Raw genomic sequence first — 22295 nt, 5'->3', positions numbered from 1 at the left:
GAAAATGAAATTAAGGAAACAATTCCATCTACAACAGCATAAAGAAGTATACATGCACTTGATAGGACTCATTACACAAGATCTCGCATTTCAAACAGCAGCATGCCAGGAACTCCACCCTAGCAGTAGCGGCAAGACTCTGTCTGAGCCCCCTAATAAAGTCACAAGCTCTGCAAGAGGTTTCAGCAGGAACTGCTCCAGTCACAGGAATGCAGCTCTCACAGCAGAGGCCAGTGGACAACGGAGGCAGCATTTCCTTGTCCAAAGGCAGGGATGTCCCGCCCGACTTTGCCAGGTCTGCCCTCCCCAGATGGGGTGTAGCTTCTGAGGGAGACTCAGGCGGGAGGAGGCTGCCCGGAAAGCTGGCCCTGCAGCCAGGACAGGGGCTCAGCCTGAGACAGGTGCAGGAGAACTTGAATGATGCAAAGGATGCTGAAGACCGCCTTGGTATCCCGGCAGAATCATCCACCCTGGGCTCATCGCTTTTCCTTTTCTTCTTCTGACTCTAACAGAGATGGACTTTCAACACTTCCCCAGTGAAGCAGAGTCCTGTGGGCCTGGGTGGGCGTAGGCACATGCGGGACTGAAGCTCTCCGTGCTGCCCCCTCCACCCCACCTCTCCCTCCCCTTCCCCTCTCTCCCCCCTCCATCTCGCCTCCCCATCCCTCCCTCTGCTTCTCCCCTTTCCCTCTCCCTTTTCTTCCTCTTTCTCGGTCCCCCTCCCTCCCTGTTCCCCCCTCCCTCCCCCCTTCCCCCTCCCTCCTCCTCTCCCTCCCAGCTCCTCCCTCCCCTCCCTTCCCAGCTCCCTCCCCTCCCCTCCCTCCTCCCTCCCTTCTCCCGCGCCTCCCCCTTCCCCCCTTCCCCCCTTCCCGCCTCCTCCCTCCCGCTCCCTCGCTCCCTCGCTCCCCCCTCCCCGGGCCTATCCTCCCACGCTCAGCCTGCGCCCACGGGCAGGGAGTCATGCCTGGCCTCTCGGGGCACCCCACGCTGCGGAGGCTGCTGTGCGGCGGGCTGGCCGGGGGCCCCCGCTTGTGTGCGCGCCCCAACTCGGGTGAGTCTGCCGGGGAAGGGGGAGCAGACCTTTGCTGGCTCATGCGAGGCCCCGGGGCTGAGAGGCTTGAGCTGGCAGGCTGGAGCTGCGCGCCCGCGCGACCCTCGTGTTCCAGCGGGGCTGGGGCCCTGCGCGCACCGCACCACCCGCACGCTACCACCGCTCGCTCTCCGCCAGCGTCCCCCACCGCGGTGCCCCCTCCCCTCCTCTGCCAGGCTCCGGGCAGGGGCGCCCCCTCCAGAGCAGGAGGAAGCCAGACGCATGGTGGCCGCACTGAGTGGTGACCGGGAGCTCCTGAGGGCGTCGTTGGCAGCAGGTGAACACTCCAATCCTGGGGCATTTTCCTGGCTGGTGCATCCCTGCTGAGTGCCCTGCGGGTACCTGCCAGGTCTTCTCGCCCTGGCTGCCGGCCCTCAGATGCTCCCTGAGCGGCAGATGTCCTGCCATTCCAAATGCTGGCAAGAGGGAACTGCCACCCGCGGGAGAGGCAGGAGCCCGCTGGTAGCAGGCCAGGCGAGACAGCCGGCCTCTAGGCACTGGGCTTTGGGGGACCGGGTAAGACGAGGCTTCCTCCGCTGGCTTCATTGCTTTTTTATTTATTTATTTATTTAGGGCCGCAGCAGCAGCAGCAGCAGCATATGGAAGTTCCCAGGCGAACGGGAGCTACAGCTGCCAGCCTTCGCCACAGCAACTCGGCATCTGAGCCACGACCTACACCACAGCTCAAGGCGAGGCAAGATCCCCGACCCACTGAGCAAGGCCAGGGTTCGAACCTGCATCCTCATGGATACTAGTCGGATTCTTTTCCGCTGGGCCGCGATGGGAACTCCTTTTGGCATCATTGAAGGGATGAGGCGGCACCTCTGCCTGCGCTCCAGGCCCTGCTCATGCGCACTGGTTAATTTTCCTCCCAGAGATGGAAAGGCAGCTGCGGATGCCCCACAACACTCGCCCTCCTGCACCTACTTCTCATTTCTCCTCCACTTCTCTCTTCCCTCTTTTCAGGACGGAGCCCCACAACCAGCGTCTGGACTCCTCTCAAAAGCACACTTGAGGGGTTCTCTGGTGGCTCAGCAGGTTAAGGTTCCACTGGTGGTGTCACTGCTGTGGCTCTGATTACAGCTGTGGGACGGGTTCTATCCCTGGCTTGGGAACTTGTGAATGTCATGGGCATGGCCAAAAAAAAAAAGAAAAAGTCAGGAGTTCCCGTCATGGCTCAGCGATTAACAAACCCGACTAGCATCCATGAGGATGTGGGTTTGATCCCTGGCCTCGCTCCGTGGGTTAAGGGTCCGGTGTTGCTGTGAGCTGTGGTATAGGCCACAGACGCAGCTCAGACCCCGCACTGCCGTGGCTGTGGTGTAGTCCGGCAGCTACAGCTCCGATTGGACTCCTAGCCTGGGAATCTGGCTGGGGGTGCGGCACACACAACAAACACACACACATACACACACACAAGCACACTTGACCCTGCTGCACCCAATGCTGGTCGCGGCCTGGGGCTGGGAGTGGGCAAGGATGCTGGGTCTCCCTGGTAGGGCCTCCCAGGGTTGGGTTTTGGGAGCTGGAAGGCTGGGCAGTGCTGACTAAGCTCTGGAAGTGTCCCGCCTTGAAAGCAGCAGCTTCGCCAAGGATGGCATGGGGGATACTCTCCCAAGTGTCCCCACCTCCACCTTTCTCCTCAGTTCCCGGGTCCCTTTGTCCCACTTCTGTGGCCCACCTGTTGGGGAAAGTGCATGTCATTCTCCCTGGTTCCCTGCCAGTCCTCCACCTGAGACCCAGAGGGTGAGCCGGGGCCCTCCTGATGTGGCGGCTGGGGGTTCAGGCAGTGCCCACAGCCCTGTAGGAGTGACGGTCAGGCTGAGACGTGTTCTGCCTTCACGGTGCAGCATCTGTGGGCCGCAGGGTGGCCGCTGAGCTGGACTGTGCCTCCCCGGGCATCCAGGCTAAGTCAGATGCCCTCTCGGGGAACATGGGCTCCATCAAGGGCAACTTCTGTCACCGTCTGGGTGGGGCCGCAGCCCCTCCAACAGGTCGTAGTCCCCATGGACCTGCTGTGTTTATTGTCCCTGAGAGGCAGCAGCATGCTGGCCACTCCTGGCTGTGGGACCACACTTCTGAGCTGCTCTGGCCAAGGTAGGCCCAGGTGGCACCTGGGTCCCGACAGCGGAACCCAGGTTCGGGAGTCATGAAAGAGTGAGGCCGAGGCAGCCCTGAAACCCCCTTTCCTACAGGTTGTCCCTCCTGGACCCGGGAGCGGACCCTGGTTGCGGTGAAGCCAGACGGGGTGCAGCGGCGGCTCGTCGGGGACGTGATCCAGCGCTTTGAGAGGAGGGGCTTCAAGCTGGTGGGGATGAAGATGCTGCAGGTACCAGGGCTCTCATTCTGTGGGTGTCCTTGAAGGGACGGGGGTGGGGGGCTTCTAACGGACCTCCGCCCTGCGTCCGGACGATTGCAGCTGGGGGTTCAGGCAGTGCCCACACCCCTGAAGGAGTGAAGGTCAGGCTGGGGCAGCCTGGTGTTGGCCGGAGAAGGGGAGGGTGGGGAGGTGTTTGCGCTCTGCTTTCGTGGCTGGCATGCCAGCCGGTGTAGGTAGAGGTGTCGTCTGCAAAGGGCCTGTGGTCGGGAGAGCACAGTCACCACCCCGGTGCCGGGGGCGGGGGGCTGCCTCTCCAGGCGCCCCTCTCACCCCCTACCCCGTCCCCAGGTGCCAGAGAGCCTCCTTGCTGAGCACTACCACGAGCTGCGGAGGAAGCCCTTCTACCCAGCCCTCATCAGCTACATGAGCTCCGGCCCAGTGGTGGCCATGGTACAGCAGGGGCGGGGGACGGCAGAAGGGGCGGTGGCCCGGGACTCAGCCCTGGGTGACCTGCCTCTCCTGACCTCCTTTATCTCTGTTCTGCAGGTCTGGGAAGGTCCCAACGTGGTCTGCGCCTCGAGGGCCATGATAGGACACACCAACTCGGCCGAGGCTGCCCCTGGCACCATCCGCGGAGACTTCAGCATCCATATCAGCAGGTGAGGGGCCCTGACCCCCTCAGCCAAGCTCACTGGGCACTGGGGGTAGCAGCCTGCTCTGAAGGCAGATCCGCTGGCCCTGGGTGGCTTGCTGGGGGAAGGTAAAGCCAAAGAGACTTTTGATTTGGGGATAGCGCTGGTTTTTCTGTTTGGTTGGTTGGTTTTTTGCTTTTTTGTCTTTTTAGGGTGGCACCTAGGGCATATGGAGGTTCCCAGGCTAGGCGTGGAATCGGAGCTGTCGCCGCTGGCCTACGCCACAGCCACAGCAATGCCAGATCCAAGCCATGTCTGCAACCTACACCACAGCTCAGAGCAACACCAGATCCTGAACCCAGCGAGCGAGGCCAGGGATTGAACCCACGTCCTCATGGATGCGAATCGGGTTCCTTAACCGCTGAGCCACGACGGGAACTCCTAGATCAGTACTGTTTTTTTTCCCAAACCCTTTCGTGCGTGCACTGCTGTCACTGTTTGTGACCTGACTCTCACCAGAGGCCTCGGAGGCGGGCACGGGACAGATGAGGTTTTGGGTAAGAAGCTGAGGTCAGACTGGAACCCAGTTTTCCAGCTACCCTGTTCTTCCTTTCTGCTCTGCACCATCAGCCGGCTTGCTCCTCTAGACAGTAGGGGGTCGGCAGACTGTCCCTGGGACCCCCAAAGTGCACGCTGAAGCCTGTGCTCTACCTCTGCCACTTGTCGCCTGGCACAGGAATGTCATCCACGCCAGCGACTCTGTGGAAGGGGCCCAGAGGGAGATCCAGCTGTGGTTCCAGAGCAGTGAGCTGGTGGACTGGGCGGACGAAGGCCACCACGGCAGCGCCGGTCCAGCCTGAGCCCTCAGGGTGCCCTCCGTGCCCCGGCATCCACTCCGGACCAACTACCTCTTCCAAGAACTTGAGCCCACACCACACTCTGCCCGAATGTCCCAGACCACCTGCTCGTCCACCTTGTGCCCACCCCAGCCCACAGGGGTTGAACCACCGACTTTATGTGCCTTGCAGTATCCTAAGCCAGCACACGACTGCATCAAATCCTTTTCGTTTGTTTGTTTGATTGCTTTTCTGGCCACACCTGTGGCCTGTGGACATTCCTGGCTCAGGGGTTGAATCCAAGCCGGAGCTGCGACATGTGCCACAGCTGCATCAACACCAGATCCTTAACCCACTGTGTGGGGCCAGGGGGCAATCCGGTGCCTCCACAGGGACGAGCCAGCTCATTATCCCAAGGCGCCACAGAGGGCTCTCTTTCTTTTTTGGTCTTTTTATGGCTGCACCCGTGGCACATGGAAGTTCCCAGGCTAGGCATTGAATCGGAGCCTTGGCTGCCGGCCTACACCACAGCTACAGCAACACCAGATCCAAGCCACATCTTCGACCTACACTGCAGCTTGCAGCAATGCCCTAACCTTAACCCACTGAGGGAACCTGCATCCCCATGGATACCAGTCAGGTTCTTAACCCGCTAAGCCACAGCGGGACTTTCAGGACCAAATCCCTTTGGTACCACAGTGCCAGACAAGCTTCGAGGTCTCCTGAAATGTTGGTAGCATGACCTCTTTTCCCCCCAAAGTGGGGACATCAAAATGTGCTGTGCTTTGTGTACGGAATGCTCATTATGGCCTCTCCTGTCGCTGAGGGAGAGATGAGGCGTTAAGACCAAGTGGTGGGCAGTGTGAAAGTAGAAAGGAAGCTTCCCATCTGGCACCCTAGGAGGGCATCAGTGACCCTGTCGAGTGTATGAGATTGGCAGAGCTCCAGGGACCTGTCTGAAATCTGGGGAACCCGAGACGAGTCCTGGAGCTATGGACAGGATGGGGGGGTAGCAGGAAGGGGAAGGCAGGGGGCTGAGGCAGAAAGCCTGGTGACTGCAGTGACACTACACATGTCGCTCACACTTCATCCCCAGCTGTGTCCCCGATCACCTGTCACAGTGACACTGCACATCATTATACCTGCCAGGCCAGAGCCGTAGTTCACTTCTCACAACTTCATTGGCATTTGTTGCTCCTAGCTTGAGAACAGATCCAAGCTACAGCTGCAAGCCACTGCACCAACCCACTGGGTCTGCCTGCGTATTGAACCTGCATCCCAGTGTTGCAGAGACACGGCCAATCCCCTTGCCCCACAGCAAGGAAACTCCAGTATCCTGAAGTTTGTTTGTTTTTGCTTTGTTTGTGGGGGTGATGCACCCTCGACATGTGGAAGTACCCAGGCTAGGAGTCAAATCAGATCTACAGCTGCTGGCTTGTGCCACAGCCACAAGGGATCCGAACCGTGTCTGCGACCTACACCACAGCCTGTGGCAACGCCAGATCGCTGACCCACTGAGCAAGCCCAGGGATGGAACCCACATCCCCATGGATACTAGTCAGATTTGTTTTGTTCCCACTGTGCCCTGATGGGAACTCCCAACTCCAGTGTCCTGACCTTTCTTTTTTCTTTTTAGGGCACAACCCGAGGCATATGGAGGTTCCCAGGCTAGGGATCAAATCAGAGCTACAGCTGTGGGCCTGCGCCACAGCAAGGCAGGATCAGAGTCATATGGGCGACCTACACCACAGGGCAACACCAGATCCTTAACTCACTGCGCGAGGCCGGGCACCGAACCCACAATCTCATGGTTACTAGTCCAATTCGCTTCCATTTGCCACCTCAGGAACTCCCTGACCTTCACTGGCCACAAAGGGTCATGTTGGGAGCTGCCTATGGGGCTAGTCACTGCAGGGAACGGCCTTCCAGATTTCATGGCTCTAGTCCCCTTCCGTCTTTTCCTGTGTCACTTTTATGCGAGGAGGGGCGCGTCCAGGACGAAAGAGCTTTTAAACGTGGGGCGTGCTTAGATCAGGTGTCTTAAAAGCACAGCGAGGCCAAAGTCCAGGAACCAACGGTCTGTTTCTGCGTCCAGCTGGCTCCGCCCCAGGCACCGAGTCCTCCCGGTCTAATAAGAGCCCCCCCACCCGCCGCCTCACCCAGACCCCGCCCTGAGACCTGGCCGGCTGCACTGCGCCTGCTCAGGAGCCGGGACCGACTTTCAATCCCAGCAGGCTGTGCGGTCGCGGCGTGGGGGAGCGTGCCAGGCGGTATGGGGGCGGGGCTCCTGAGGAGTGGGCGGGGCCTTTAAAGGAGGCGCGCGGGGTGGGCGGGCAACGGGGCGGGGCTTCCTTGGAATCGGGCTGGGCGAGACTGATTGGACGGGCCGCTGAGGTGTGCGCCCGCAGATGTCTGCGCGTCTCCGGGGGCAGAGCGTGCCATCCAGATCCTCCCAGTCCGCGCTCTTCGCTGTCCAGGCCACAGCGATCGCCATGACCCACCTACCGCCCGACGTTGCAGAGGACGACTGTCTGCCGGAGTATCGCCACCTGTTTTGCCCGGACTTGCTTCAGTGAGGGCCGCATCAGGGGCGCCCCAGGGAGCGGGGCAGGGGTCCGCGGGCGCCTGGGGTGCGGGCGGCAGGGTACTGCGGTTTTCCTGGGACGTGTGAGGATCCCATGTCTTGCAACCAGACTATCCACATGTCTGGGTGCCCGGTAGTTAGATGCAGGTGCTAGTGTTCTGGTCTTTGGAATCTGCAGCACATTCTGTTTGTCTTGGCCGGTGGTGGGTATTTACTGGTAATCCTGAGAGTGTGCAGCGCGACCAAACCAAACGTGGGGAGAAGGAAGAATTTGTTACTTGGGGAAGTTTTGGAGTTCCTGTTCTGGCCCAGCCGTAAGCGTCCAACTATTATCCATGAGGACCCAGATTTGATCCCTGGCCTTGCCCAATGGGTTAAAGATCTGGCGTCGCAGTGAGCTGTGGTGTAGGTCACAGAGGCCGTTCGGATTCCAGGTGGCTGTGGCAGGGACAGGCAGCTACAGCTCGGATCTGACCCTAGCCTGGAAACTTCCTTGTACGTCAGGTGCGGCCCTAAAAGGACAAAAAAAAAAAAAAGAAAAAAGAAAGAAGGAGTTGGGTCAATTTTAATCTAAGTGTACATGTTACTTCATGAAGGCGCTTGGCTGGTTGACAGAGTCCAAACTTTAGGTGACTGAAGTCAGGAGAATCAGAAAAGGTTACTTTTTTTTTTTTTCTGTTATTTCTTGGGCCGCTCCCGCGGCATATGGAGATTCCCAGGCTAGGGGTCCAATCGGAGCCGCAGCCACCGGCCTACACCAGAGCCACAGCAACGAGGGATCCGAGCCGCGTCTGCAACCTACACCACAGCTCACGGCAACGCCGGATCGTTAACCCACTGAGCAAGGGCAGGGACCGAACCCGCAACCTCATGGTTCCTAGTCAGATTTGTTAACCACTGTGCCACGACGGGAACTCCAGAAAAGGTTACTTTATCAGCTTTTTGGTTCCAATTGACTGAGTGGTTGAGTGCTTCAGGCTAATCTTGATCTTTGGTGTTGCTACTTAATCTGACAACAGTTTCTGTATTCTTTTTTTCTTTAGCCGTACCCATGGAATATGGAAGTTCCCAGGCTAGGGGTTAAATCAGACCTTCAGCTGCCTGCCTATGGCACAGCCACAGCAACACTGGATCGGGAGCCTCGTCTGCCAACTACACTGAAGCTCACGGCAGTGTGGGATCCTTAACCCACTGAGTGAGGCCAGGAATCCAACCCACATTCTCTTGGCTCCTAGTTGGCTTGGTTAACAGCTGAGCCACGAAAGGAACTCCTAACGCCAATCTTTAACCCACTGAACAAAGCCAGGGAGTGAACCTGGGTCCTCATGGATACTGGTTGGATTTGTTTCCACTGTGCCAAGACGGGAACTCCCAGTTTCTGGAATTTCTTTTTTTTTTTTTTTTTTTTTTGCTTTTTAGGGCTGCACCTGCGGCATATGGAGGGGTCCAGGCTAGGGGTCTAATCAGAGTATAGCTGCTGGCCTACACCACAGCCACAACAACAAGGGATCCCAACCGAATCTGTGACCTACACCACTCCCACAGCAATGTCAGATCCTTGACCCACTGAACGAGGCCAGGGATCGAACCCACAACCTCGTTCCTAGTAAGATTCGTTTCCGCTGTGCCACCACGGGAACTCTTGGATTCTTTTTTTTTTTGTCTTTTTGCCTTTTCTAGGGCCACTCCCGTGGCATATGGAGGTTTCCAGACGAGGGGTTGAATCAGAGCTGTAGCCACCGGCCTACGCCACAGCCACAGCAACACGGGATCCGAGCAGTGTCTGTGATCTACACTGCAGCTCACGGCAACACCAGATCCTTAACCCACTGAGCAAGGCCAGGGATCGAACCTGCAACCTCATGATTCCTAGTCGGATTCGTTAACCACTGAGCCACGATGGGAACTCCAACTCTTGGATTCTTTTGGGACCTATTCAAAGACAAGCACTGTGGCCAGGCTTAGATCACCAACTGGCTTAGGCCAGAAATGGCTCCTCTTATGTCAAGAAAGCCATGCCTGGTTCACTTTCCCCCAGGGACTGCCACGTCCAGCGCTGCAGGGCAGCGGGAGATCCCGGAAGAGGGATGGCGCGGCATAATAAAACACACAAGACTCTTTTACATCTAGAGGGGGGGGGGGGACCAGGAAGCCCTCTGTTCCGCAGAACACAGGTGCCTAGGCTTAGCCCACATGACTTATTGGGGAAGGTGATGTAGGTTCATGAGCAAAATCAGGGGCAGGTGGTGAGAAAGGGCCCTCTTAGTGGCTGTGCTCTTGCACGTAGGCCAAGTTTTTTTTTTTTTTTTTTTTTTTTTTTTTTTTTTTGTCTTTTTGCTATTTCTTGGGCCGCTCCTGCGGCATATGGAGGTTCCCCGGCTAGGGGTCGAATCGGAGCTGTAGCTGACAGCCTATGCCAGAGCCACAGCCACGCGGGATCCGAGCCGCGTCTGCGACCTACACCACAGCTCACGGCAACGCCGGAACCTTGACCCACTGAGCAAGGGCAGGGATCGAACCCTCAACCTCATGGTTCCTAGTCGGATTCGTTAACCACTGCGCCACGACGGGAACTCCCCAAGTTTGTTTACTGCATCGTTCAGCAGTTTCCATGGTCTCCAACAGGTTTTAATTGAAAACCTCTTTTGGGCTATACCTGACACCTATGGAAGTTCTCAGGCCGGGGATCAAACCTGTGTCACAGCTGTAACCAGAGCCACAGCAGTGACAATGCTGGATCCTTAATCCCTGAGCCATGAGGCAATTCTGATAACTTTCTGAATAGAGATTTTTAGGTTGAAGTAATTTCCCCCAAAGATCCAGAAAGCCTAGGAATGCAGGCTTTAAAAAGCAGTGTTTTTGAGTTCTCCTGTAGTGCAGCGGGTGAAGGATCCAGCACTGTCACTGCATCAGCCCGGGTCCCTGCTGTGGTTCAGGTTCAAGTCCTGACCAGGGAACTTCTACATGCATCAGATGTACACCCCCCAAAAAAACAAAAAAAAGGAGTTTCTGCTGTGGCTCACTGGGATTGGCAGCTTCTCTGCAGCGCTGGGACACAAGTTTGATCCCCAGCCTGGCAACCTGGGTGAAAGGATCCAGCATTTCTGCAGCTTCAGCATAGGTTGAAAATGTGCCTTGCATCTGATCCTTGGCCCGGGAACTCCACATGCCACAGGGTGGCCAAAAAAAGAAAAATACATAATAGCAATTTTTAAAATAAGGAGTTCCTGTTGTGGATCAGCAGTAACTTATCGATTAGGGTTCGATCCCTGGCCTCGATCAGTGGGTTAAGGATCCGGTGTTGCCGTGAGCTGTGGTGTAGGTTGAAGACGCGGCTTGGATCCCATGTTGCTGTGGCTCTGGTGTAGGCTGGCGGCTACAGCTCTGACTCGACCCCTAGCCTGGGAACCTCCATGTGCTGCAGGTGGTGTGGCCTTAAAAAGAAAAAGATTAAAAAAAAAAATCTGTAAACCAGCTATGATGGAAAAAATAAAAATCATTTTAAAAAATTTAAATAAAAAAATCTGGAGTTCCTGTCGTGGCTCAGTGGTTAACGAATCTGAGTAGGAACTATGAGGTTGCGGGTTCGATCCCTGGCCTTGCTCAGTGGGTTAAGGATCTGGTGTTGCTGTGAGCTGTGGTGTAGGTTGCAGACGCAGCTCGGATCCCGCGTTGCTGTGGCTGTGGTGTAGGCTGGCATCTCCAGCTCTGATTAGATCCCTCGTCTGGGAACCTCCATATGCTGCGGGAGTGGCCCTAGGAAAGGCAAGAAGACAAAAGAAATTAAAAAAAAAAAAAAGACTGACTTCGGGAATTCCCACTGTGACTAGCAGTCGGTTGAAACTGCAGCTGGCGTCCATCCCTGGCCAGGAAGACCACATGCTACAGGTGCAGCCTTTCATTCAACAAGCAGCGTTTCTTGGGTCTGATAGATGTGCCCAGGGCTGGGGGTCACCGGCCAAGAGCACCTCCCCCGACCCCCAGTCAAACAGGGGCCTCTTTAAAGAACCTCTGTTTTCTCTCAGGGACAAGGTGGCTTTCATCACGGGCGGTGGCTCTGGAATCGGGTTCCGGATTGCTGAGCTCTTCATGCGGTAGGCACCGCGCCCTGGGCCCCGGGCTCCTCCCCACCCCTGCTTGCACGGAGCCCCTGGGATCCGGGCGATGTGCCGGTGGGCGCTGGGACCCCTCCAGGCCGAGGGCCTTCAGGGAGCATATGGGAGGGCTCCAGCATCTCCTTGAGGTTAGTCTAGACTTTTGGCTCTGGCCTCAGCGGCCCCATATTTTTTTTTGCTTTTTAGGGCTGCCCCTGTGGCATATGGAGGTTCTCAGGCTAGGGGTCTGATCGGAGCTACAGCTGCCGGCCTATACCACAGCCACAGCAACGTGGGGTCCGAGCCACATCTGTGGCCTACGGCACAGCTCACGGCAATGCTGGATCCTTAACCCACTGAGCAAGGCCAGGGATCGACCCGGCAACCTCGTGGTTCCTAGTCGGATTCGTTTCCACTGCGCCACGACGGGAACTCCGGCAGCCCCACTTAGGCAAAGGTTCAAGAAGTTAAGGTAACGAGACTGCAGGACCATCCAGGTCAGGGTGGGCCGAGTCGGACCCTAGTGCTTGGCAGAGCATGGGACACAAGTCCTGTGACCTCAGGCCCAGGTCACAATTGGTCACCCCCACCTAGGAGGGGTCCAGCGTTAGGTTGGGGTGGGGGGCTGAAGCGGCTTTCCTCCAGGGCCCTGCTTTTCAGAGCTGTGGTCTGCCTGGACCAGACTTGGGGATTCTTCCACTCCGGGTGAACCTTTTTCCGGAGCTGAAAGCTTCGCTGCTTCCCTGAGCAGAGCGTGGCCGGCTGTGCTGGGAGTGTTGGGAGGTCTCGGTGGGACTGGCTCAGCAGGTGGTGGCTGCTTCTACCACTGAGTTTGTCAGGAGGGGAGGCAGGAGAGCTGCCCCGGCCTCAGAGTGGGCTCGGTGTCCCTCAGTGCAGCCGCAGGGACAGCCACCCAGCGGGCCTCGTGCAGAGCCTGGGCCCTCTGTCTGAGTGCACGGCGGTTCACATGGTGTTTGCGGCAGGACCACGTCCGTGTCTGCCCGAGAGACATGGTGGCTGCCCACCCGAGGTCCCACCACGGTTGCTCACCCCCACATCCTCTGCCCACTGTGCCTTCGGCCCTCGGCTGGTGTATTTGCCCCAGAGACCCTGGGTGGGTGGGGGGCTTTGCTTAGAGTCCAGCCTCCTCCCACCTTGCTGCCCTCACGCCTGCCCTCTGGCTTTGCAGGCACGGCTGCCACACGGTCATCGCCAGCAGAAGTCTCCCGAGAGTGTCGACGGTGAGGGACCCCCCCCCCCCCTGTGTCTGGGGTGGCTTTGGGGGCTGGGAACCTGGGCCTGGAGGGTCCTGGGTGCAGAGGGTGTTTATGCCGATACCTGCTCCTCTTTCAGACAGCTTCAGTGGACGTGGCCTCTGGGGACACCCGCAGCATGCTAGGCCACCAGGGAACTCCCCTCTTGTCTTTTTTTTTCTCTTTTTTTTTGGCTTTTGAGGGCCGCACCCGTGGCATATGGAGGTTCCCAGGCTAGGGGCCTCATCAGAGCTTCAGCTGCTGGCATACGCTAGAGCCACAGCAATGCCAGATCTGAGCCGCGTCTGTGACCCACACCACAGCTCACGGCAACACTGGATCCTTAACCCACTGAGTGAGGCCCCGGATCAAACCTGCAACGTCGTGGTTCCTAGTCGGATTCGTTTCCCCTGCGCCACAATGGGAACTCCCCTCTTGTCTTTTCAAAGAAGCTAATTATCGGGTCCTGTGCGTGGCCTTAAGCTGGGTGCTACTGAGGCCCCAAGAGAGACCTCTGGGCTCGCCAGGGTCGTGAGGGGAGCCTCCCCACTGCCACGGCCGGTCTCTGGGCAGGGACTGGACGTCTGCTGGCACTGCCGTTGACAGTGACCGGTGACCCATGCCCTGGAGGGTGACGAGAGGGGAGAGCATGCAGGATGTTTGGGAAGCTTCCACCAGGGGTTGTGGCCCTGGGAGGTGGCCACCTGTGACTGTGCCTCAGAGGTTTCGGCCTCAGAGCCCCCTTTTGTGGGGAACTGGGCTTATCATACTCCTGCTCGGATTCTGCAGGGGCTTGTCCTCCAGGCCAAGGTTCCCCAGGCTGCCGCCCACCCCTCTCTCCCTGTCTGGCTCTAGGCTGCTAGAAAGCTGGCTGCTGCCACTGGCCAGACGTGCCTTCCGTTATCGCTGGATGTCCGAGTGCCCGCGACAATCGTGGCAGCCGTGGAGCAGGCCCTGCAGGGGTTGGGAAAGGTCGACATCCTCGTAAACTGTGAGTCACCGCCAGGCCTCCGGTCGGCCAGCGAGGCCAGGTGCCCTGTTTGGAGGCCCCAGAACTGCCCTGCCTGCAGGCCCTGCCCCGGGCCGCCTCGGTTCCTTCTGGATCCGTACGCCTAACCCGAGCACATAGGTCCTGAACTAGGCTGAACCACAGACGGGACCACTCTGGTGTCCTGAAATTCCCCCTTAAAGAAAAAGGAGGGTAAAAAAATAATGAAAAGCTTTTTTTTGTTGTTTTTTGCTTTTTAGGGCCACACCCGTGGCATACGGAGGTTTCCAGGCTAGGGCTCTAATCGGAGCTACAGCTGCCGGCCTGCACCACAGCCACAGCAATGCAGGATCCGAGCCACATCTGCGACCTTCCCCACAGCTCATGGCAACACCGGATCCCTTAACCCACTGAGCGAGTCCGGGGATCAAACCCGCAACCTCACGGTGACTAGTCGGATGCGTTTCAGCTCCGCCATGGCGGGAACTCCATGCCCTGCCTGTTTGAGTGACACCGTCCAACCCATACCATAGCCCCCGTCCAGTCTCTCGTTCCAGAATTTCTCCAGATGCTCAGGTCTCCTTCCCTGTCGGACCACCCTGAGGGTCCAGCTGCCTCAGCCGCCTGGGGGTCCAGTGCCACTGCTGTTGCCTCTCACCCGCAGGTGCAGCTGGGAACTTCCTGTGCCCCGCCAGCGCCTTGTCCCCCAACGCCTTCAAGGCCGTGCTGGACACCGACACCTTGGGCACCTTCAACATGTGCCGCGTGCTCTACGAGAAGTTCTTCCGGGTGAGTGGCCTATGGCTAGGCACCCCTGCTTCTGGCCACCCCCTCACTGCTCTCCTCGTGTGTTGCAGGACCACGGTGGGGTGATTGTGAACATCACCGCGACCCTTGGTACCCGGGGGCAGGTGCTCCAAGTGCATGCAGGCTCTGCCAAGGCGGCCGTGGGTACGAGCACTCCCCTGGTCTGCCCGCCTGGGTTCGGGCCCCGCTCCTGCCCGTCCCTGGAGGCCTGCCCTGTTCACGTGAAGCCGAGCCCCGCAGCGGGCAGTGCAGAGGCCGGGCCCTGAGCCCCTCCCCGCACCTGGGCCACCCCGATGGCAGAGTTGCCGCCTCACACCCGTCTCCTCCTGTGCAGATGCCATGACGCGGCACCTGGCTGTGGAGTGGGCCCCCCAGAACATCCGTGTCAACAGCCTCGCCCTGGGCCCCATCAGTGGCACAGAGGGTTTCCGGCGGCTGGGTGAGCTCCTCTCCGACCTGGCTGGGATGGGGCTGGGGTCGGTGCAGGCCCAGAGTCCATCCTCGGCCGGGGGACGGCTAGCACACCCCCCGTGGTGGACTGATGCTCAGCTGGACTTGGGCAGCTGCTCCCTCAAACTCAAGGCCAAGGGCTGCTGGCCTTGTTGTGTGAGCCAGACACCAGGTGGGGCCCCGTTGAAATTCAGGGCCTTGCCGGGTGAGGGTCTGTATCTGGCCTGTTCCTGCTCCACCAGGATGATGGTAGCACTGCCCCAGCATCCCCGGGTTCAAGGAAAGCTGGGAGGGGACAGGGAGGGCCCCGGGCTCCTGGGGCTTGCAGGAGCTGAGCGTCCCTCCCTCCCAGGCGGCCTGAATGCTGGCTTGCATACAGAGACCTTGGCCGGCCCCCAGCAGAGGCTGGGCAACAAGACAGAGGTGGCCCACAGCGCCCTCTTCCTGGCCAGCCCCTTGGCGTCCTATGTGACGGGAGCCGTGCTGGTGGTTGATGGCGGGACCTGGATGACATTCCCTAACGACGTCAAGATGCTGGCGGCCTTCGGATCCGTCTCTGCGAAGCTCTAGGTGATGTGCCCCTCCCACTTCCCGGGTCACCTGTGTCCTTACCCCTGTGGGCCCTGCTCAGCCGATGGCTTACCCCTCCGTCTCTTCCGTGGGCTTCTAGATGTGTTCTCGGCACGTCCTTGCTCCACACCGGGGCAGGGCCGGGAGGGTCTTTGCCGGGAAGCTGAGTGGTGCCTGGAGGGCCAGCGCGTGGTGCTGCCTGGCTGACTGGGGCCTCCCCTGCCCGGCTGACTGCTTGCCCGAAGCAGACGGGAGACTCCTTCCCTTTGGAAGCTCCCCCGGTGACCCTCTCTGAGGCTGGTGGGCTTGCTGGGCCATGGGGCCAGGGGCAGAATGTCCCTGCCCCGCCCTCCTCCTCCCCAGCCACTCCGAGGGCAGAGGCCAGCCCGTGAGGGCTGTGTGATCGCCCTGGTTCGGAGGCGGGAGGCGGGAGGCGGGCTGAGGACGAGGGCTGAGGAGATGAACCCCCTCGATGGGGCCTGGCCCGCACGCCTCCAGGTCCCCGTCACAGGGTGGTAGCAGGAACCTTCTAGGACTTGGCTGGCTCCTGTCCCCTCCCAGGGTCCAGGGGTTGGTGTGGTGGGGGGACACCCTAGCAGCTCACAGCGGGCAATCACGTTGTGCAGCTGCAGGTGGAGCGGGCTCCCCGATGACCCCCGGCCTCTCGGAGCTGGGCTTGCTTGTAGGCTCAGGTGACGCTGAGAGGCCCTCTCCTCTGGCCCTCTGGGGTTGGGTTGCCTGCAGACACATCAGTGCCAGTGGCAGCCGGGCAGCCAGTGGGAGGGTGTGGACCCTGGGCTGGCGATCCAGTGGCTGGAGCTGGAACGCTCATCGTGGGCAGGTGTGAGAGGGCAGACGGGGCCGATGCCCCACTCCCCACCCCCCGGGAGGTGCACAAGCCTGGCTACCTGCTGCCCTATCGGCTCTGCCGGGGAACCGCAGCATCCTGCTCGCCACACCCTGTGTCTGCTCGCGTCTCTATAGGGGAGCAGGGCTCCGGGGACCTGCGCCCCGCCCAGCCTGAGTGCCCAACCCGACCCGAGTGGCCAAAAAAGAGAAAAAAGGCCTGGGGCTCCACCGTGGCTTCGCTCGAGGGCAGGTTCCGTGAGAGCCTGCTCCTCCGGGTTCTCCCGAGCCGTGGATTGGGAGGGTGTAAAGAGATGCATGTGACCCTTTTTCTCGGGACTGGCTTGTGTGACTGTGGGCTGAGAAGTCCCAGGATGCGCCGTCTGTAACCAGAGCCCCAGACAGCAGAGGCCCGAGAGCCGGGGCCTCCGACGGCCAAGGGCCAAAGGTGGACAGTCCAGCTTCAGCTGAGAGTCAGGGAACCTCCCCCTCTTCCATCCACACTGGTGAGGGCAGATCTTCAGTCTTTTTTTTTTTTTTTTTTTTTTTTTTGTCTTTTTGCTATTTCTTTGGGCCACTCCCGCGGCATATGGAGGTTCCCAGGCTAGAGGTCGAATCGGAGCTGGAGCCACTGGCCTATGCCAGAGCCACAGCAACGTGGGATCCGAGCCGCGTCTGCAACCTACACCACAGCTCACGGCAACGCTGGATCGTCAACCCACTGAGCAAGGGCAGGGACCGAACCCGCAACCTTATGGTTCCTAGTCGGATTTGTTAACCACTGCACCACGACGGGAACTCCAGATCTTCAGTCTTCTGAAACAGATGCTGGCCTCGGAGACACACCCAGAAATACCCTTTACTGCTCGAGGCTGCCTCACGGGCCACGGGCATACCTGGCGGGTGTCCCTTGCTGGCTGCTGAGGCTGGTGGCCTCCATGGCGAGCTGGCGAGGAGGCCCAGGAAATCATGTGAACCGTGGTTAGGATTCTGAAGCCTCAGCTGTGGAGGCTGAGCTCCCGGCCTTGCCAGCTTGGGGAGCCCTTCCATGAAGTGAGGGTGCTTCACTGCTTTTTAGAACGGTAGGTACAACTGGCAAAACGCAGTGGGTTAAGGATCCGGCATTGTCTCTGCTGTCGGACGGGTTGCAGCTGTAGCCTGGGTTTGATCCCTGGCCTGGGAATTTCTTTTGCTTTTTTTCTTTTTAGGGCCACACCTGCTGCATATGGAGGTTCCCAGGCTAGGAATCAAATCGGAGCTACAGCTTCCAGCCTACACCACAGCCACAGCCACGCCAGATCCGAGCTGAGCCACGCTTGTGACCTGCACCACAGCTCACGGCAACACTGGATCCTTAACCCGCTGAGCAAGACCAGGCATCGAAACGGCAGCCTCACGGTTCCTAGTCGGATTCGTTTCCACTGTGCCACAACAGGAACTCCTGGCCTGGGAATTTCTGTATGCCACAAGTGCAGCCAAAAAAAAACCCAGCAAAAACAACACCCAGCACAGCTGGAGCAGAGGGCACCCACCTCGGAGGTGGGCCTTCCAGAACCTGCTCATGCCGCTTGTATCTGCTGACCAAACACATGACTGACCCCTGCGTGTTGCCGAGAGTGTCCCAAAGCGTCACCCTGAGGCAGTGGACCTTAAAATTGCTTTAGGCAAACAATCTGGGGGTTCCTTTGCCCACTCTTGCTGTTGCCATGGTAACTTGGTACAGCCTGGCGGGCATGGACTAGCTTTATCTGCCACCACCGCGGAAAGGCCTGGCAGTCCTGCTGCGTTGTTCTGGGTCTCTGAGCTGGCACCGGCCCCACATGGGTCTCTGGTGGCTCCAGGCACTGTGGAGCCGGCCAGGGATGCTGAGGGTGACTTCATGCAGACATCCTGGCCTGCCCGCATTTCCTCCCAGCCCCAACGCAGGCCTGCTGGGAATCGGAGAGGTGATGGTCCCCAAGCACTCGGCAAGGCAGAACCCCCTTCCTCTGGGCCAGAACACGCCTTCCTTGGGGTGGTCAGAGCCCCCAGCCTGGGCTGCTCATCCCTGACTCTGCCCTGGGGCCTGCGCCCTCTTGAGGGAGCACCGTGGACCTTGGGGTCAGGCTGGGCAGAGGGCTGGGCGAGGCCCCTCGGGCCTCCCCCTCAGGTAACAGGCTGTCTCTGCTGTGTGCTGCAACAGGGGCTGTGGGAGGAGAGCCTGGCTCCTTCTCAGGCTCCAAGGAGGTGCCCTGGAGCTTGGGGCCAAAGCTGCACTTGGGAGGCTCTTCCTCCACCCGCCCCGTGAAGCTGCCCTCCCTCGCTGCCACCTGCTCTCTGCCTCCAGGTTGTAGCTCCCTGGGAGGACAGCTCTCCCGTCGGACTCAGGCCCCAGCTCCTGGCGCAGAAGCATGATCCTGCCCTGGGGTCAGGCTCTGGCTCTGAGTGAACTCTGGCCGGGACTTGATTGCAGCACAGGAACCTGGTAGCTCCCGGGGCCTCTAGGATACGTGTGTGAGCTGGCATCCCACCAAGCCAGCTAACTGGAGGCCAGTGTGGGATCTGGCGGTCACTGTGCACCTCAGGTCCCCTTGCTGCTGAAGCCCAAGGGCCTTGGCAGTTTTGGCCGAGGCTGCCTGCTCACACCCCAGGGCCGGAACGCTGCCCGACTCGGCTCTTCTGTCCCTGAGGCCTCGTGGGGACCGGACCCCTCTTTGGACCTGGCTTTTCCTTGTTGGTTCTGACCGGCGCGTCAAAGAAACAGCCCCCAGCCAGGACATTGCTGGGCTCGGGTTCAGGTTCAGGTCCCGGGGGGTTAGGCCTCTTTTACTTTGTCAGCAGAGAGAGGTCTCTCTCTCTCTCTCTCTCTCTCTTTTGCTTTTTAGGGCCACACTCATGGCATATGGAGGTTCCCAGGCTAGGGTTCAAATTGGAGCTGAGGCTGCCGGCCTCCACCACAGCCACAACGACGAGCGTGGGGTCCGAGCCACACCTGTGACTTACACCACATCTCGTGACAACACCAGATTGTGAACCCATGGAGCAAGGCCAGGGATCGACCCCGCATCCTCAGCTTTGTTTCCGGGGAGCCGCCGCAGGAACTCGTCCATGACTCTTCCGTTGTTGAGTTAACTGGTCGTGTGTTCTTTCCTAGGTGACACACACAGTCATTGCAGGGCTTACTAGCTGACCTCTTGGAGAATGGCTTTTTATTTATTTTAATTTTTTTATATAATGACTTTTATTTTTTTTTCCATTATAGCTGGTTTACAAAGAATGGCTCTATTTCCAAATTTTGGAGTATCTGGGGGACACCCATCACATCCAGACCTGAGAGCATCTTGACCCCACACGATACCCGCCTGGCATCTGCTGGAGGAGGAAGAAGGAATGTTGGCCGGGAAGAAGTGGAATTAACCGCCAGCTCCTCCGCCCCCGGACGTAATCTGGACACTTTTACCCAGTGGGAGGTGATGTGAGAGCTTCACCTCGGGAACCTGTGACCTGCGAGGTTCCTTTCGGAAAGGAAGTTCCGAATCCGCTCAGGAACCCCGCCCCCCCCCGCCTGGTCCTCAGCACCCGGCCTGGGTGCGAGCCGTGGATGTGGCTGCTGGGGAGGCATGGTGGGGGCGGCCCGTGGGCTCCATGGCGACTGGAACTGGAGATGCCTTTGCTACCAGGAGGGAGCAGGTGCAGCCACTGCAGAAGGAAGTGTTAAAATAAGAAAATCATGCGAACCCGGCTGAGTCAGGAGGTATTAAATTGTGCCTTACAAATGCACGGTCTATTTTTACTCCAAGAAATGTACTTTCTCAAATTTGAAGGTGATAAAAAGGCCCTTCCCCCGACGAAGTATCGGTAAACATGAGTGTGGCCTGTGGATGGCTACAGGCGGCCCCGGGGAGGGTGCCTGGGGTCCAGACCTAAACGTGACCCTGCTCTGGGTGTGCTGACCCCACCCAAAATGCTTATCTAACGCTAGATAAACTAAACTGTTTATTCCTCAACTAAAACGATTCGGCTGGTAGTGGTTTTCATAGCTTGACTGAGGTATGAGGGACATTCAGTTGGCTGCACGGAGTATGGTACATACGCTGGTGAGCCTGGGCCTGTCTGCACCCGTGACCACCACCACAATCAGGGGGAGTTCCTTTGTGGCGCACTGGGTCAAGGATCTGGCATTGTCCCTGCGGCAACTTGGCCCACTGCTGTGGTGTGGGTTTAATCCTTGGAAATTCTGTAAGCTGAAAGTGCAGCCAAGAAACAAGCAAACCCATTGCCTGCAAAACATTTGCTCTCGCTGCTTGGTAACCCCTCACCTGTCCCTCGCCTGTCTCCCACCTGCCCCTCGTGACTGTGGAAGAGCTGCTGCCCCAGACAGGATGGCACCTCAGGCCTGGGGGGCACGGCTGCCTATTCTGTGAGGGTGTAGAGGCTCCCCGGGCTGAAAGATGGGACAGGAGGCAGAGGATCTGGACCCACTGCCAGGTTCAGAGCCCTCTCCTGGGGTGCCCAGTGGCAGGCTGTCTGGCGGCCCCGCTGGCCCCTTACCCTGGCTGTCACAGGCCTGCGGAAGGATCCTTCCTCCGGGATAGTGCTCTGCCCCTCACCTCTGACCTCTGAGGGCCACTGAGACCACCACTGGCCAGCTTCCCTGAAGTGCCCTGCATGAGACTCCCCCTTGACCCTGAATGGCTCCCCCTTGACCTTGAGCTCTGGGCAGAAGTTTTGCTCCCAGCACAGATGTCCAGCCCCCAGCAGGGCCCTTCGTGCTCAGTGAGGAAAGGCCTGCCACGGGTGCGTCTGAAACTGTCCCCCTTGGGAAGTGGGCTTCTTTCTTTTTCATTTTTCCTGTTTTTTGGCTGTTCCATGGCCTGTGGAGCTCCTGGGCCAGAGATCAGCTCTGAGCCGCAGTTGCCACCTACACCAAAGTTGCAACAATGCTGAATCCTTAACCTGCTGTGCAGGCCAGGGATCAAAGCTGTGTCCCAGCGCTCCCAGGATGCAGCTGAACTGTCGCACTACAGCGGGAACCCCGACGTGGCTTCTTTTTTTTTCTTTTTGCCATTTCTGGGCCGCTCCTGCAACATATGGAGGTTCCCAGGCTAGGGGTCTAATCTGAGCTGTAGCCGCCAGCCTACGCCAGAGCCATAGCAACACAGGATCCGAGCAGTGTCTGCGACCCACACCACAGCTCACGGCAACACTGGATCGTTAACCCACTGAGCAAGGTCAGGGATCGAACCCGCAACCTCGTGGTTCCTAGTCGGATTCGTCAACCACTGCGCCATGATGGGAACTCCTCGATGTGGCTTCTTTAGACACCCAGAACCTGCTCCCCACCCCTCTGGGCTGGGCTCCCAGCCTCACCCTACCTGGGCACAAACGACTCCGTGTTCAAATGGCTGGTAGAGGGGAGCTCACAAAAATGGGCGGGAAGGACACGAGAGTTTGGGAAACGGGCTTGTTAAGTGAGAGGCGAAGTCAGGTGCCTATTTCAGATCACAGTAAAAAACCGCCAGGAGTTCTCATCCTGGCTCAGCGGAAGCGAATCTAACAAACGTCCGTGAGGACGTGGGTTCGACCCCTGGCCTCGCTCAGTGGGTTAAAGACCTGGCGCTGCTGTGGCTGTGGCGCAGGCTGGCAGCTACAGCTCTGAGTGGACCCCTAGCCGGGAACCTCCATGTGCTGCGGAGTCAGCCCTCAAAAAGACAAAAAGACAGAAACCAACCAACCAACCCTCTCCAAATGGCTCGAAGACATACTTGTGAAAGGAAAAACCATCAGTAGACTGGATATCTTTGTGACTCTGGGTAGAGGATTTAATTAATTAATTAATTAATTAA

At 58.7% G+C, this 22295-nt stretch overlaps 2 protein-coding genes across 7 annotated transcripts; both read left to right on the top strand.

Annotated features, from left to right (window-relative positions):
* The first annotated feature begins 916 nt into the window (after positions 1-916).
* On the top strand, positions 917-5105 carry NME4 (NME/NM23 nucleoside diphosphate kinase 4). Of its 3 annotated transcripts, XM_021085597.2 has the most exons (6): positions 917-1367; positions 1664-3187; positions 3286-3419; positions 3759-3860; positions 3957-4069; positions 4779-5105. In XM_021085597.2, exons 2-6 carry the CDS (start codon positions 3007-3009, stop codon positions 4900-4902), a joined length of 654 nt encoding a protein of 217 aa, XP_020941256.1. In that variant the 5' UTR covers positions 917-1367; positions 1664-3006; the 3' UTR covers positions 4903-5105.
* Positions 5106-7282: 2177 nt separating this feature from the next.
* DECR2 (2,4-dienoyl-CoA reductase 2) lies at positions 7283-20225 on the top strand. 4 transcript variants are annotated; one of them, XM_003124697.5, is made up of 9 exons: positions 7283-7450; positions 11488-11556; positions 12746-12797; positions 13665-13800; positions 14462-14586; positions 14655-14748; positions 14939-15043; positions 15434-15624; positions 19712-20225. In XM_003124697.5, the coding sequence occupies exons 1-8, from the start codon at positions 7287-7289 to the stop codon at positions 15622-15624; spliced, it is 936 nt and encodes a 311-aa protein (XP_003124745.1). In that variant the 5' UTR covers positions 7283-7286; the 3' UTR covers positions 19712-20225. The 4 variants fall into 4 exon arrangements, with proteins under 4 accessions (XP_003124745.1, XP_003354699.1, XP_005655183.1 ...); XM_003354651.5 differs by having other exon boundaries at positions 15407-15624; XM_085018220.1 differs by lacking the exon at positions 7283-7450 and adding an exon at positions 11134-11350 and having other exon boundaries at positions 15407-15624.
* Positions 20226-22295: the final 2070 nt, after the last annotated feature.

This window comes from Sus scrofa, chromosome 3, assembly GCF_054392235.1.
Source record: "Sus scrofa isolate SSC_HxYL_T2T_F1_AM1 chromosome 3, Sscrofa_HxYL_maternal_Yorkshire_Landrace_v2.0, whole genome shotgun sequence".
Lineage (NCBI taxonomy): Eukaryota > Metazoa > Chordata > Mammalia > Artiodactyla > Suidae > Sus > Sus scrofa.
This window is presented reverse-complemented; position numbering and strand designations above follow the sequence as displayed.